Below are 14,315 nucleotides of genomic sequence, written 5' to 3'. Positions count from 1 at the left end.
TTCTTCATATTGCGCTGTCTTTGTTGTTTACCGCCCCTGTTTCTTCCAGTGCCAGCACTCCATGGCCCGCTATTGTCTGCCTGGCTTTGTTCGCTTCGATAGTGTCACATACTTAGTTGCCGATCGCTGGGAGGCTTTTTGGGGGTCAATAATGAAGTGCACATCGAGAGTCATGTGTTCCAGAAAAACTTTTAGCACGGAGAAGTCAAACACTAAAGCCTTTAACAGATAAAGACCGATTTGATTCGACCTTATTTCATTTTGAATACATTTTGCCATGTTTTAGAACGCACAACAAACAATTATATCTTGGCCATAAGAAATAACTTAAAGTTTATATTTACCAATTATATTTCATCAATAAGTTTTTAAAATAGAATGTCATATTTTCAAGTGAGAAATATTTTGTATAAAAAGATATCTGATAAATACTAGTAAAATCAGAAAATTAAAACTTGAATACCAGGTTTATACTTACACCACGGTTAATTCCAGCTGAGAAAATGTAATCAAACTCCATCATTTACTTTCTATATTTTTTGGTTTTCTTTATTTTTTGCTCTTGTTCATGTTGTTTCACTTACATTGTTTTTATTACAAATATGCCACGACGTATCGCTTGGTTTTCATTCGCTTTGCATTATTCCATAATTTATATTTAAATTTATCTTTATCCATGCACCTCAACTGGGTTGTATACGCTAACATAAAGCCCGCTTACTTACAAACACACACTCGTATGCATTCCTAACATATCGTATATATATCATTTACTTTGTAGGTTTCAACTTACAGCTTTAAACATGAAGTATGGCTCTCGTATTCCTCATGCATAATTTTCAAAGTATTTCCTCTGTTTTACGTTTATTGCGATGCCTTTCTGATTCGCTATCCGCCATGCTACAGATTGCTTTTTGAGTGCTAGTTTTCCTTTTGCATTTTGCTTGCTTTTTACATTAATGCGACTATTTTGTAATATTCTTCATTTACTTCTTGTTTTTCATTTTTCGTTTTTCGTTTTTCATTTTTATTTATCTTTTTACTTTAACGGTACTTTACATTGTAGCTACGCTTTGTCCGCACCCTGAAAGTGAGGGAATGAGATGAAACAATACGCTCGACCTGCCACTGATATGCTCCAAAACTATAACGACTTAGTTACTGCTTTCGTTGGCCATTAAACGATATGGATAGGATAGCAAATGAACTGAAATCCAATGCCCCAACAATTCTACTAATTTGCCCTATTCCTTTAATAAGTTAATAGCCTTAAATTCGTCTAATATTTAGCTAGAAGATTTTTTAAGCAGGTTTCCAATAAACTTTACACATTTCTGTTTTTGCTGCTTGTTGTTTTAGGTTAAAGCGTTGCTTTCTCTAGAGACTATTAAAGTAGTTTTCAATGCTTTCTAACGTTTATAACTTTACGCATATGTATATTTCATTATAATTATATATATTTAGGGGTATATTTGACTTTGATATGCTGCGGTTAGTATTAATTTGTGTCAACAGTGTTATAATTTGCAAGGATATTCGATAGAGTTATGTTTTAGCCCTTGGTGTCTATATTACATTATCTTTCGTCTAACTGAAGCGCAGGCTGGGTACTTGCCAGATATCGTATAGGTTAGAATGTGTATATATATTTATGTGTATAAACATAATACATATCGCCGAGTATATGCATTAAGGAAGACATTTTTTCATGATTGTGACCATTTTCAATATGCGCATACTTCAAACTTTTACAAGTTTACTTTCAAATGGTCAAGCTTAGACTTAAAGTGTGTAGTGCATGTGTCTATATGTCAAACACTCCATTAATATTCATAGAGGCTCCATTCACTCAGGTGTTTTTTCTTCTTTTATTTACAATAGCTACTTTCCTCCTTTTTACATACTTTATATAAGGCTCAACTGAAGTTTCTTTCCATATACAGTTCATGCTATCTTTTTTGTTAAGAGAATCAAGTATTCATAAAATAGTTCATAAGGTTGACTTAGGCGTGTTTTTACTTGTTGTATATCGTTGTAAATACTATGTATAGTTTTCATATAAAGAACTATGTACAAAAGATTCGAGCAATCGAGGGACATTGTAAGAATTTTGTTACTGTGTAAAACTCGTTTAGGTGTTCATATTGATATGTACTGTTAGTATTTATTTACGTAAATTGAGTTCAAAGTGGTAAGAGTATGTACAGCGAACTGAAAAGGTAATCAGGATTTTGGAGGAAGCAATGAAACCTGTTGAAACGAGGCGAGGTCACGGCCTTCGGCCCGGTGAAATTGTGGCAACAATCGAAATGCAGAACGCATAATTGATAATGAAACCGTAATTGTTTCGCGCCTCCAGACGAAACGGAAACTATGAAATAAATTAACAATAACGTTATGCACGCTCAACCGTGAATGCGAGTGTTAAATGAGTTCATTCGCACGCCTGACTATTATTTGTTTGCCCGGCAGAAGGAAAAATGGTGAGGCCAGGGCACATTAAAATGTAATTAAAAATCAAAAGGAAGCCGGCATATCCAGAAGAGGCACTCACATCCTTTAACAAAGTAAACACTGTTAAGGCGGTTAATAATTCCTTTTAATTGGGGCAGCCAAGAACTTTATAGAGCTTAAAAAGCAAACAATAACAGCGATGAAATTGGCGGTAATTATTGAATGTTGTATGTGTTTGGGTGCGATAATGATGAACGGACAGACGGATAGGAATTGTGTGTATTATTTGCCGTATAAACCACTAGCTACGGATAGTACTTAATACGTATGCCTTCTATATACACGCCACATCAAATCCAACTATCGAGTTTGTCTCTGTTATTTGCTAACAATATTATTATGTAGACAGCAGTTTCCTTTCACTTTAAATTATAGATTAATCTAGATAAGTTTTCTAGCCGTATGTTCTACAAGTTTTATATATCCCATAATGCTTTACATATGTACGTATCAAAAGAGACAGCAACATCGTCAAGGGTTAACAACAAAGCTTCACAAAAATTGCAGCTAAACACAGAACCTGCCCCTAGATGTATACAACACATTATGATTATGCTATATGCCATGTGCGGCGCCTAAGAGTATGCACCATATCATTATAGTTTATAGTTATCGCTATCGCTCCACATATCGTAACTCGCCTGGCGCTGTTTCCCACCGATGATCCCCCTACAAATATCTACTACGTACAGTTATGCAATTGTCCTTGCTCTAATCCTTCAGCTATGCGGCTGTCATGTCGCCACATCGCTCATACGCAGTGTTGTCCAGCTGGAAAGATACGCCAGCGCGAGCATCGCCGCGTACAGCAGCCGGTGGCATTGGCATCCGGCAAACTGGCCCGGACCATGTCCACTCCGGGCCGCCGCACTGGTGCTCTCCGGCCAAACGACCTCGACCTCGGACATTTTGAAAATGCTCAGCAGTCGGTGGGATTGGAGCTCACTGTGCTCGCTATTGATTTGATGACTGATGGTCTTCAGTATCGCGGTGCACTCGTCCTGCAAACAGCCAGATAAGCAGTAATAGTCGTCGATTGGATTAGTTGAGAAAATTGATTTGCGGATGTTAGGCACACAGAAAAAATGTAGTGGTCTAGCCAACTGAACTTCATCGCAAATAGTATTAGTTGGATTTTATTAATAAAATTTATTTTAATCATTAATATTTATACTTATTTTTAATCATTATTATTTTTTTAAAAAATACTGGTAATATTTTTTTGACTGAAAACTGGACTTTGATGTAAGTAATAATGCATTTTTAAAATATACACGAAAGCTTAGTAATTTGAAAGTGAGATCTAACGAACTTACAATATTTTATTTCTTGATTTTAGATTTTTTAAAACTGGTTCTTTGTTTTTGTAACAGAATAACAATTATTTCTAAAAGTTTTTCATTAATTTGAAATGGAATTTATCGGCTAGGGCATCATGAACTATTTAAGAGTCCTTTAAAAATCCTTTCTAATTAAAAAAACATTTATTGCTGAAATTAACGCATACGATTTTCGAAATATAATTGTCTTATTTAAGACACTTTTTCGAGTGATTAATATAAAATTGTTTGGTTGTGGTTTTTAACTATGGTTATTTTTGATAATGTTTAAACAAACTCTGTTATTATTGATATTTTCTCTGTGTTTCTGCCCGTGGCATCTCTACGAACCTTCTCCTTGCGAAGCAGCTCAATATCCTTCAGTTTGCCGTCGTGCGGCAGACGCGCAGCAATGATGATGTTCTCCTCGGTCATATTGAACAAGGTGAGGGTGCACTGGGTCTGCAACGGGGGTGGAGTAAGCCGGCAACGGAATGCAATTAATATATTGCTGGCCATACTTTATTATGCGCTCGCTCGACCGGCGGCTTACCTGATTATCGATGTATGCGGTTACGTACTGCTGCAGGGCTCGCACGGCATCCTGCACCCCCAGGTTGGTGTGGGGCCTCAGCAGCGCCTCGTCGGCGGCACTGTAGCCCAGCAGCAGGAATATCCCACCTGGAAGCAGAAGAGAACGGAATATGTAGCGAGTGCAACATCAATTGCAGCAAACGTAATTTACTGCCGGTATCCGCGCACAAAAACGCACGCAAGTGCCGTGTGGCAAGTGGACAAGGACCACGCAACCTTGGGACCCTTTTTTTTGTGTCAAATGCGGTCTAAAGTGGCTCCTCTGCGAATAAGGTGCCCTGACAAAGGCTTTAAAGAAAGGTGTGCGGGATGCACTTCGAAAGAAATCTGTTTTAAATGTAAGTTACGGAAAACATTTGAAGAAAAAATATTGTTTATATTCCACGTTAAATAAAATATTGTCTTTAACTAAAATATATGTAGGAGTTTGTATAAAATAAAAGTATTTTAAATCGTATTTAATTATGAATATTATGACAATTTTAAATTAATTTTTGTTTATTAAATTTGAGAAGCCAAGTAAAAGCATACAAATATATAAATGAAGACTTCGAGTTGATATTAAAGTTTACTTGAGCTTAACTCTTTTCTCAATAAAATTCTTTCAACTGAGGGGGTGTAATAACGAAATATTTTCGAATTTTGTATTAACGTAAGTAGATATTTTTTTTTGGATATGGTACTCTACTGTATAACATATTTTTTAGTGTAGACCTCATGCGGAGCACGCAAAAATGCTGCTGCATTCCTCCTGACAGCAGTGCCTCGTCATTGCCTGTCGCCGGCGATAATCGCTAAGTGCTTAACGCACAGCGAACTCACCGACACGCCACCGCAATAATGCAGCTAGGTACATATATTCTTTCTACAAGGAAGTGGCAACTCACCTGGCAGAATGTACTCCCCGAGCGGCGGCTTCATGCAGATGAAGCGGCCCGAGTAGCACAGACAGCGTCCGCGGAACGCCTGGTAGGCGGGGGAGGCGTGGCTGTAGAAGGCCAGGGCGGTGCGGCAGGGGGCGAACGGCACGCAGAGGGCGTGGCAGGTGAGGATGAGCGACTCGCCGCAGCTGCACAGCTCACTGCACTCGACGTCGTCCAAGGAGTAGATCTGAAACGGAAGAATTCCCCCGAAGGCGAAAGACGATAAGTGGAGGAATAAAATGGCATTGTTATCCGGCTACATTACGTATACGCCGGGTGTAGTCATAATTAAATGATGGCACAAACAAAAGCAAAACTTTATTTCCACCTGAATTTCTATTTATATTTCATGATTCCCTTAGTACGTGCCGACACGTGCAACACACGATTCCCATTTTTCATACGAAAATATTTTCAACTTTCAGCTGGCTGGCCATTTTTCTCTGGCTTAACTTTTAGTTATGTAAATGCGCTAGAAAGCACTTTCTCAACAAATCCGGCCCGAAAATGAAATATTAATTAGCACTTCGGACTTACCACTTTCACTTAAATGCGTTTATAAATAAGACACAATTAAGAACTTGAGTTGGGATTTTGAATTATAATTGTAATTGTTTTTGAGTTGGTTTATATTTACTTACCCGTTTGCTGCTGCCTTCTCGAATAAGTTGATCCGACTGACGTGGTCGCTGGACTACACAGTTTCCTGCAAATAAATTCATATCGAGAGCTTAATTGATGGAATAATTCATTAAACTAATTAAACGACAGAGAGCTCTCATTCATAAATTAGTTGAACGCCTATAATGGAACTTAATTTTCACTCTATGTGCTCCGCATTGTTTGGCTTTAAATGCGGCTGCTGAGCTGTTTGTTGGGGGCATGGTCTTGACTTCACACCAACCCCAAACGGACAGACATCCCTTTTTTTGGTGGCAGTCAACGCACACAATGCGACCCTGCCACTCATGCCCAAATAACGGATGTCCGCCACTCACGTGGAGCATTCATCATGTCATCAACGCCATTACGAGTTTTTCCTGGCCAAAAAGTTTTCCCGGCAAAAGGGTGTTTATGTAGCACAAATTTGCACATGCATACACACTTGAGACCGGAGTGGAAGACTGTGCCACTTAATTACTACCAACGGGCATTTTAAACTGCCAAGATGTGACTTAACTGGCACCTGGGGCTTTGGCGTCTAATCAAAATCCCTATTTCGGTCCAACTTTGCCAATAAAGCCGCCATAGCATGCTCATAAATAATTGAAACTAACTGCACGGGGGTTAACAGTTTACAATGGTTAAATATAGTTTTAAAATCTCCGCCTCACTGCACGAGCGAAATCAATTATAGATGAGACACAAACGGGTTCAGCTGCGGGCCAGAAACATGTCATGCAAAATTCAAAGCCGAATGTCCCAAGTGTCTAAATAATTACAACGGACGAGCTGACCACACGGGATGACAGACTGACGGACTGACTAACTGACAAACGGATGGACTGATGGACTGGTGGGCAAACAAACAAACTCATTTACATTTTTAATGATGTTTGTAAACACGTTTCAACCTCCGGGGTCCCTCTGATAAATGAATGGACAATAAACGATGTCCTCGGCAGGAGGTTTTAAATAACGGAAGTATTATCACAATGCAGTCAAGTGATATGTGTGCGTTTGGCATTCAAAACGTAATCGGATTTGCCAATGTCCTAGGTTCACAAGGCTCTCTGGCATTTCGGAGGTCCTTTCATGCGATTTGGCGCAGATATGTACTAGTGTAATTGCCACATCGGCCGAAAGCAAACTCATTTCCGGTTATGCGTATGGGTGTGTGGGTGCGGAAACCATTGCGGATACTGAATTTTAAATGATTGGCGCACAAAATATTAAAATAATAATCACGGCCGGCGCTGAGTTATGCTTTCAATTAGCCAAACAACCGCAGTCACCACATAAATTATGTTGAAAATTTCAAAACGGAAACGATACCCAAAAGTACAAAAATTATGAGTGATGTGTGTACACAGAGAACAAAAATGACTTCTTAAATGAATTATTGTTTTGAATTTATAAGACAAAAATGTTTATAGTATAAAATATAAAATAACAATAAAGGTATGATGGTTATGTTTTTTTTTAATATTTAATTATTGCTATTAAGATTTGATAAAAGTATAGAGTATTCGGTTAAGCAGGAAAGCGTGTTGTATTTATATATAAAAAATTACTCATAAAAGATTTTCAAAAAGAATATTTATATAAATGTATATGTTAAAATAATTTCTTAGAAATGGAAAAGTTTTAAACCCATTTTTTCTCATTATGACATCGTTATGGTTATTATGAATCTGGTGAAAAGTTTAGATGGAGCACCAGAGACCGTGCCAATATTTGCCTTACAATTGAGGGGCAAAGGAATAACATTTTCCTGACAGATCCGACCTCAATTGGATGCCCAATTCCAACTCACTGGGCGGTCCAATTTATTACCCACTTGCATTTACTTACTTGGCGGCTGTGTTGTTGTCGTGGTGGCCATTGTTGTGGTTGTTGTGGTTACCGGCTCCGTGATGCTGATGCCCACAAATTCCGTTGTTTCCCGTGGGTCCACGAAAATTACTGGATCATCGAAATCTACACTGCCGCCGCGTCCCTTTCCGCCATTTTTGCGTCTGCCGCCATTGCCGTTGCCGTTGCCGTTGCCATTCCCGTTACCATTGCCATTTTCATTTCCGTGTCCATTGCCGTTGCCGTTGTGATAATCGTCATTTCCGCCATTTCCGCCGCTCTCGACATTTACGCTGGGCAGCGGTATTGAATCGGGCGGATCGAGATAATTGTGTTCCACCGATGTTGGCTCTGATTTCTCCTTTGGCTGCCGTATTCACCCACATTTTTGTTGTCATTTTTTTGTTCGGTTCGGTTTTGCGTTTCGTGGTTTTTCAATTTTGTTGTATGTTTTTTTTTTTTTGTTTCATATTTGTTGTTTCGCATTTTTATTTATTTATTTGCATTTTTCGTGGTTTTTGCGGTTCATTGTTGCAATTGTTCGCCGTCATAGTTGTTGTTTGGGGAGGAAGAGAAAAGATGTTAAAGAGTTTGAAAACGAATGCGGATATATATATATATTTGTGTACGGGGGGGGGCTTAATCTTTTTGCCGCTCCGGCTGCAAAGGCAGCAGCATTGGCTGCAGGTCAGGAATTGATTGCTTTGTCGGTTTGCCAGCCCGAGGAACTGGGCCACAAGCAGCAACTGAAACAGAAATTCACCAGAACGCGGACCCACACTCGAAAAAGGGATCGATATATTAAAATAATTTATTTTCTTATTTTTAAATAAAAATGTATAATCAACTTTTATTCTTGAACATTAGTAAGAAAATCCTTTAAATCTTTTAATACCTAGAAAAAACCATTTTCACTTTACATTTGTATGAAATATTTAGCATCAACTAATTTCTTTGCTTCCATTTATATTTGATTTTTTTTAGTTTTAGTTACAATGTAAATTTAATTTTAATGTATTCCTGTTCGATGTGGTATGGATATAAAAACCTTTTTTCGAGTGCTCTGGCCAGAGCCAAAGCAGAATCCGCTGCTGAATTCAGAGTGTGGACTCTGGTTTGACCTGGCATGTTGTGTGGCATATTGTCCGCTTTGCCGTTCACCCAGCCACGCCCCCGCCGCCCCATTTGAGGCACTGATTGAGTGCTGATTGGAAAACAGAAAACGAACCGTTGGGTGGACGGAGGGACTGATGGACGGACGGACAACTGCTGGGGGAATTTCCCACAGGTAACTGTTGTTGATGTCGGTTAATATCGAACGGAGCATGGCGATTCGATGGGATCGACCACTGGTTGACCACAGCGGGGCAATTAGGACTCAAATGGGAGCAGCAGACGCCTAAGTAGGCACTCACCGCAGTGACGTCCTTGAAGATGTGCGTCGCCGGCTTCCTTGGCGTCTGCTTTGGCTGCAGGCTGGTCGTCGTTGTTGTTGTTGTGGTGGGCGGAGGTGGGGGCGGTGGTGCACGCGTGGTTGTCGTCGTCGTTGTTGTTGTCGTCGTGGTGGTCGTCGTTGTTGTGGTTGTAAGGAAACCGAGCTCAGCCAATCGCTTCATGTGGAAATCCTTTTGAGCCTCAACTGTCAAGAGTTAATAAGCGGATACAGACGTACAAAGAAAATAATTAATAATATTTAAATAAAGACACATCTTCGTGTATTAAAACAAAGAAGTAAATAAATGCCAATAATATTGGAAATTTTATAACGAATTCAACGAGGTATGACAATTCCAATTGTTCACCATTTTTTTCAGGGTTTGAACCAAAAAATCGACACTCAAGTTGTTTCTTTCGGGCTTTTGGTCTTAAAAAACACTCTTTAAGGGGTTATAAAATTGTACTTTTCTTTATGTATCACTCTATAACTGTGCTCGTGCGACTTACCCACACAGGGGTTCATCCAGAGGAGGCGTCGCCATCCGACGCACTGGTACAGGTGCTGGGGATCCGTTCCCTGACAGGCACAGGTCGTCCTCAACATGGTGCCCAAAATGCCAATCATGGCCGTTCGACAACCACTTGGTCTGCCGGCGCACTTTTTGGTCACGCTGTCCACGGCACAGGCCTGCTCGTAATACTCCAATTTTAGTCTGTTACATGAAGAAAAATATACATATTAGGATGGTTAGAAATATACACGTGAATAAACTTAAAGTATTAAATTCTTTCTCTCCCATATTCTTGTTAAAAATAATAATCTACTAAATTTACCTTTTTATAATTGAGTGATTCTATTTTTCTGGAACATATATTTTCTTAACTTTTTATTATCCATCCATTTTGCAATCCGCTTTAGCGAGCAACACTAAAAAATTCGAGTATAAAAGCGTAATTTTTCGCCGGGTGCAATAATAAGCAGCCTCGTAAAACCCAAGTAAGCTCCTCAAAGAAGCTGCCAGCCCCATTTCCGTCAGGAGGCAGTGCCTCTGTCGATGTCTTCGTGGCTGTCATGTGCCAGTTAGCTGCAGATGCAGTTCTCCCAGTTGCAGGCCCCACACTCCGCCGGAGATTCCGGTGATAAGTGGGCTGTTACCTGCACTGCAGCTTCTCTCTCACCTGAGATTGATGTCGACCAATTTGTGCCGGCATTACTCTCGGCATTCTATGGCATTTCATCGTCTTGGGGCGAATTCCCATTCTGACGCCGCATCACAGCGACTGAATTTATGAGGCCCCAATCTCAGGCATTCGGGTGGTGATTTTTGGTCAAGTGCCATGCGACGAATGCGTAATATTTCAATTGGAGATTATCGACTCAGGGCGACGACTTGGACATTCCAAACGGATTGGATGTCGCCCAATTGTGGTTGCAGATCATGGTAATAGTGTCTGCATTACACACCGATAATATTGCTTTCCTACCAATAAGTCTATAATTTCAGGGTTTTTAAATTTTAAATCAATGAACAATTTTAGGTGTTCGTGAAATTTGCCAGGGGATATTATTATATTAATTACCTAAAATCGTTTCTATATTAGTGGTCACTAATTTTTGTTATATTTTAATTTAATTGTTTGTTGACCAAATAAACAACTCTTACAAAAAAATAATTGCAAACATTACGTTTTACTTTTAATTAATTAAGTGGCTTATGTTACTAATAAATAACTTTTAATACAAATAATGTTGCCTGACCCTTTATTCATTTAAATTTACTAATGGACGAAACTTCAAGCTTCATTTGACAGAGAAATCAGAAAATAATTTATTCCTTCAGTTGACTTCTCGGCGACACAAAAATCTTTAGCCCTACTCTTTTTCTAAGGTTACATGATGTCCTTAGAAAAACACTTTAAAACTGGCATGATGTTTTTATGGAGTCTCATGTTTAAAAAACTTTTCCGTTTGCTGTTCGCCAGCATAACTTTTGCGACCTAAAAAGTGCATATTGCTATATTTCCACCCTCTTATCTCAATCTACGACTGACACAAAAGCTGAGATTTTCTTTCGCTTTCTTGGTTGCGTAATGCCTGCAACGTGTTGTGCAACCAAAAGCTGACGCACGCAGACGCCGAAGTGCAGTTTAAGGCGTTGGGGCTGCAGCTTCGATGGCAGCCAAACAAATGAGCATTCCCAGCCCCGAACACGTTTGCAAAAGGCACGTGTTGGCGTACAGCGCGGCGTATACGTAATAAGTCAACATAAGCACTCCTTCTCGAAGGTCCTTTCATCCCCTTTCAGGCTGCAGCATACAAAATGAGCGTCATTAGTCCAATTTAGTTGTTTACCAAAGCAAGTGCGATTCACTTAAAAGGCAATTAATTTCCACAGCCACAGCTACGACCACGTACTTTGCGGTCGTTCAGCCGTAACATGACAACAAACAAACAAACACCACACCACAACATCCCACCCACTTCTAAGCATGTGCATCCCAGATGGAAACTGCTGGAGGGTGCTGCATCGTATTTATAACTTAACTTTGTGTTTGACACATTCACGCGGTCTGGCCTGCAAGTTTCAGCTGCCGCCGCCTAATGAAGAGCCGTTCCGAGCAGATTGAGGAGCTGCCTTCAGCAAACTGGTAATTTTATGCCCCGCTTGTCGGCAACTACGGAATTTCGGAGTGGCAAAGCTCCGGCAGCCACCGTGCCATGGTGTCGATTTAACAAGTTCGGCTGAGTGCCATCAAAGTTGCGGCTTGCGCTGACTTTGCCGTGGCTAAACGCCTCTAATTCAATTTCAGGCTGCGCCTCAGTCTAAGTCTCTGAAATTCAATTTGGCGTAATTGAATTGGAGACAAAATTATAAACACCTCGTCGGCAGTTTCATATATGGTTGTTTTGTAAAGGAAAAAGCAAAAGATTTTTTAAATATTTGTTGTATCATTTTTTCAGCTTAAATGTAGAAAAGCGGAGTAATTTAATTTTATACAAATTTCGCAATAGTACAAACAATGGAAATCGTACTCGTAATCAAAAAAAAGAGGCTTACAAGTTGTATAAAGACTTATTATTAGTTTGCTTTTATATTTTTGATATTTAAATGTTCATCATATTTTCGTAACACCGCAATAGTATGGTTTAGTTTATGGGAAACTTTTTGCAATCATAAAAATGATAGTTAAAAAATGCTTTAAAATAATTTTACACAGCACTAAATGGCTACCCAAGGTAATGCAATTTAAAATTTAGCATTGCATTATTATAGCTTGCACATGACCAGCACCATGGTCGGGAAATATACATTGCATCGCGCATATTTCCGGTTCCGCTTAACGCTTAACGCCCGATTTTTGAATTATGACCCCTGATCCCTGGCCCCCGACCCGTGACCCCTGACCCGTGACCCACCTGCACTCGCGGTCCTCCTTGCAGCTGTCGGCGACCACGTGACAGGCGGGCGGTGGATGGTAGTAAATGCCATTGGAGCTGGCCGGATTACTGTTATCGGGCGGTCGCTGCGCGCACACTGGATGCAGTTTTTCCTGTGCAATCATGCACATGTCGTGCCGATTGCCGTTCTGCTGGCTGCTACTTGTTTTTCTGAAAATGGGAAGCAGAACAATGGGCTTGTTGGTTTTCTCCCCGCTTGCCCACTCGGTTGCCCAGCCACTTACTTGCATAGACAAAAGGCAATGTCCAGATTGAGGTCCTCGTGGGGTCCCTTGTAGAAGGCCTGCAACGAGGACATGCACGCGTTGCGATTGCACCGGTGCAGCTCGCAGTGCGTCAGCATGGGCTGCAAGGACGATGAGCAGGACGGATCTTCCCGGCAAGTGTCCAATGCCGTGTGACAGGTACTCTGCGGGGAGGACCACACCGCGAAAAAAACCGGGATGACATCAGTAAATTTTCAATTTTATTTTGAATTTGTAAGGCACAGAAACCCATTCGATAAGCAAATATAAGGGTTATACAGAAGTGTCAAACAAATTTTATAAAAACGACCTTAAAATCTGAATAATTTTAATTGATTTGAAAACAAAGCTTAATAAAAATTTCAATTAATAATTATTTATAAAAATTATTTTTTTAAATCTTCAAAAATAATTTGTTGATTACCATTAAATATTACTTATTTAATAAAGCTTTTCAATAAATAAAATAACTAAAAACAACAGAAAATTATAGAAAAACTAAATTAGTGGACTGGTCTAGTAAAAAAAAAAAAAATATTCTGAAATGTAAATCGCACTTTGTTCATAAATATTCAAGTGATTACAATAGTTTGATTAAAAGTGTATATTTTAAACTTAACGAATTGAATTTCAAGACCAATTAATTCTACATTTCATTGAAATAAGCGGCATATTTCTCACAGTGCTCTGTAATAAAAGCTACAAATTGTGTGAGCTGCACTTTTGCATTTTCCATGTCTCGTTTTGGGGGATTTTCTTTGCACTCACCTGAAAGTGTTGCTTGATTATTTCCGTTGAGAGGTCAACTTCGACATCCTGACCACCTGCAACCGGTCAAACGTGCCCAAGTGTGTCAGTCGCATTTGTATTTGCATTAGCATTTGCATTTGCATCGAGTAAATGTTGCCCGGGGGAGACGTTCGATTGGGGATTTGTCGTTGGGTGGAGTTGGTGACCGCAGGTGAGATGCGTAGAGAAAATGTTTGAAATAGTTCATTAGTTTTCGATTTGCGCAACCCTTTTCCAGCATATACGATTCGGATACGGATTTGGCACTTTCTATCGGCAATCGCACACCCAAAAATATCCCGCGCCGCCTGTCCCCAACCAACTTGGTGAGCTGCATTAGCCGATTTAATACAATTGGGTTTGGTTTAAGCTCAATCATCCAGCTTTTTGTTAAAATGAATTGTAAAATCGCTGATTACGCCAATCGAGAGTGGATGGCATTTATAACTAATTAAAATGTTGAACTCATTGGCAGCTTTTGTTTGTGCATATTGGCCGCGGCACGGTCATAATTAATTTC

General features: G+C 39.7%; 1 protein-coding gene across 6 annotated transcripts in view; it reads right to left on the bottom strand.

The window, feature by feature from the left end:
- Nucleotides 1-522: 522 nt before the first annotated feature.
- LOC108048164 overlaps nucleotides 523-14,315 on the bottom strand; it is a 115,969-nt gene continuing 102,176 nt past the window's right edge. For all 6 annotated transcript variants that reach the window (XM_044458818.1, XM_044458819.1, XM_017128672.2 and 3 more), the window contains 11 exons: nucleotides 13,775-13,830; nucleotides 12,986-13,170; nucleotides 12,720-12,911; nucleotides 9,809-10,014; nucleotides 9,280-9,503; nucleotides 7,865-8,231; nucleotides 5,992-6,056; nucleotides 5,315-5,537; nucleotides 4,387-4,514; nucleotides 4,185-4,295; nucleotides 523-3,515 (listed from right to left, as the gene is read on the bottom strand). In XM_044458818.1, the coding sequence (XP_044314753.1) occupies nucleotides 3,249-3,515; nucleotides 4,185-4,295; nucleotides 4,387-4,514; nucleotides 5,315-5,537; nucleotides 5,992-6,056; nucleotides 7,865-8,231; nucleotides 9,280-9,503; nucleotides 9,809-10,014; nucleotides 12,720-12,911; nucleotides 12,986-13,170; nucleotides 13,775-13,830 (2,024 nt within the window). In that variant the 3' untranslated portion in view covers nucleotides 523-3,248. The remainder of the gene's footprint in view (nucleotides 3,516-4,184; nucleotides 4,296-4,386; nucleotides 4,515-5,314; nucleotides 5,538-5,991; nucleotides 6,057-7,864; nucleotides 8,232-9,279; nucleotides 9,504-9,808; nucleotides 10,015-12,719; nucleotides 12,912-12,985; nucleotides 13,171-13,774; nucleotides 13,831-14,315) is intronic.

The sequence above is a fragment of the Drosophila rhopaloa genome, unplaced genomic scaffold (assembly GCF_018152115.1).
Source record: "Drosophila rhopaloa isolate 14029-0021.01 unplaced genomic scaffold, ASM1815211v1 contig_178, whole genome shotgun sequence".
In the NCBI taxonomy this organism is placed as follows: Eukaryota; Metazoa; Arthropoda; class Insecta; order Diptera; family Drosophilidae; genus Drosophila; species Drosophila rhopaloa.
This window is presented reverse-complemented; position numbering and strand designations above follow the sequence as displayed.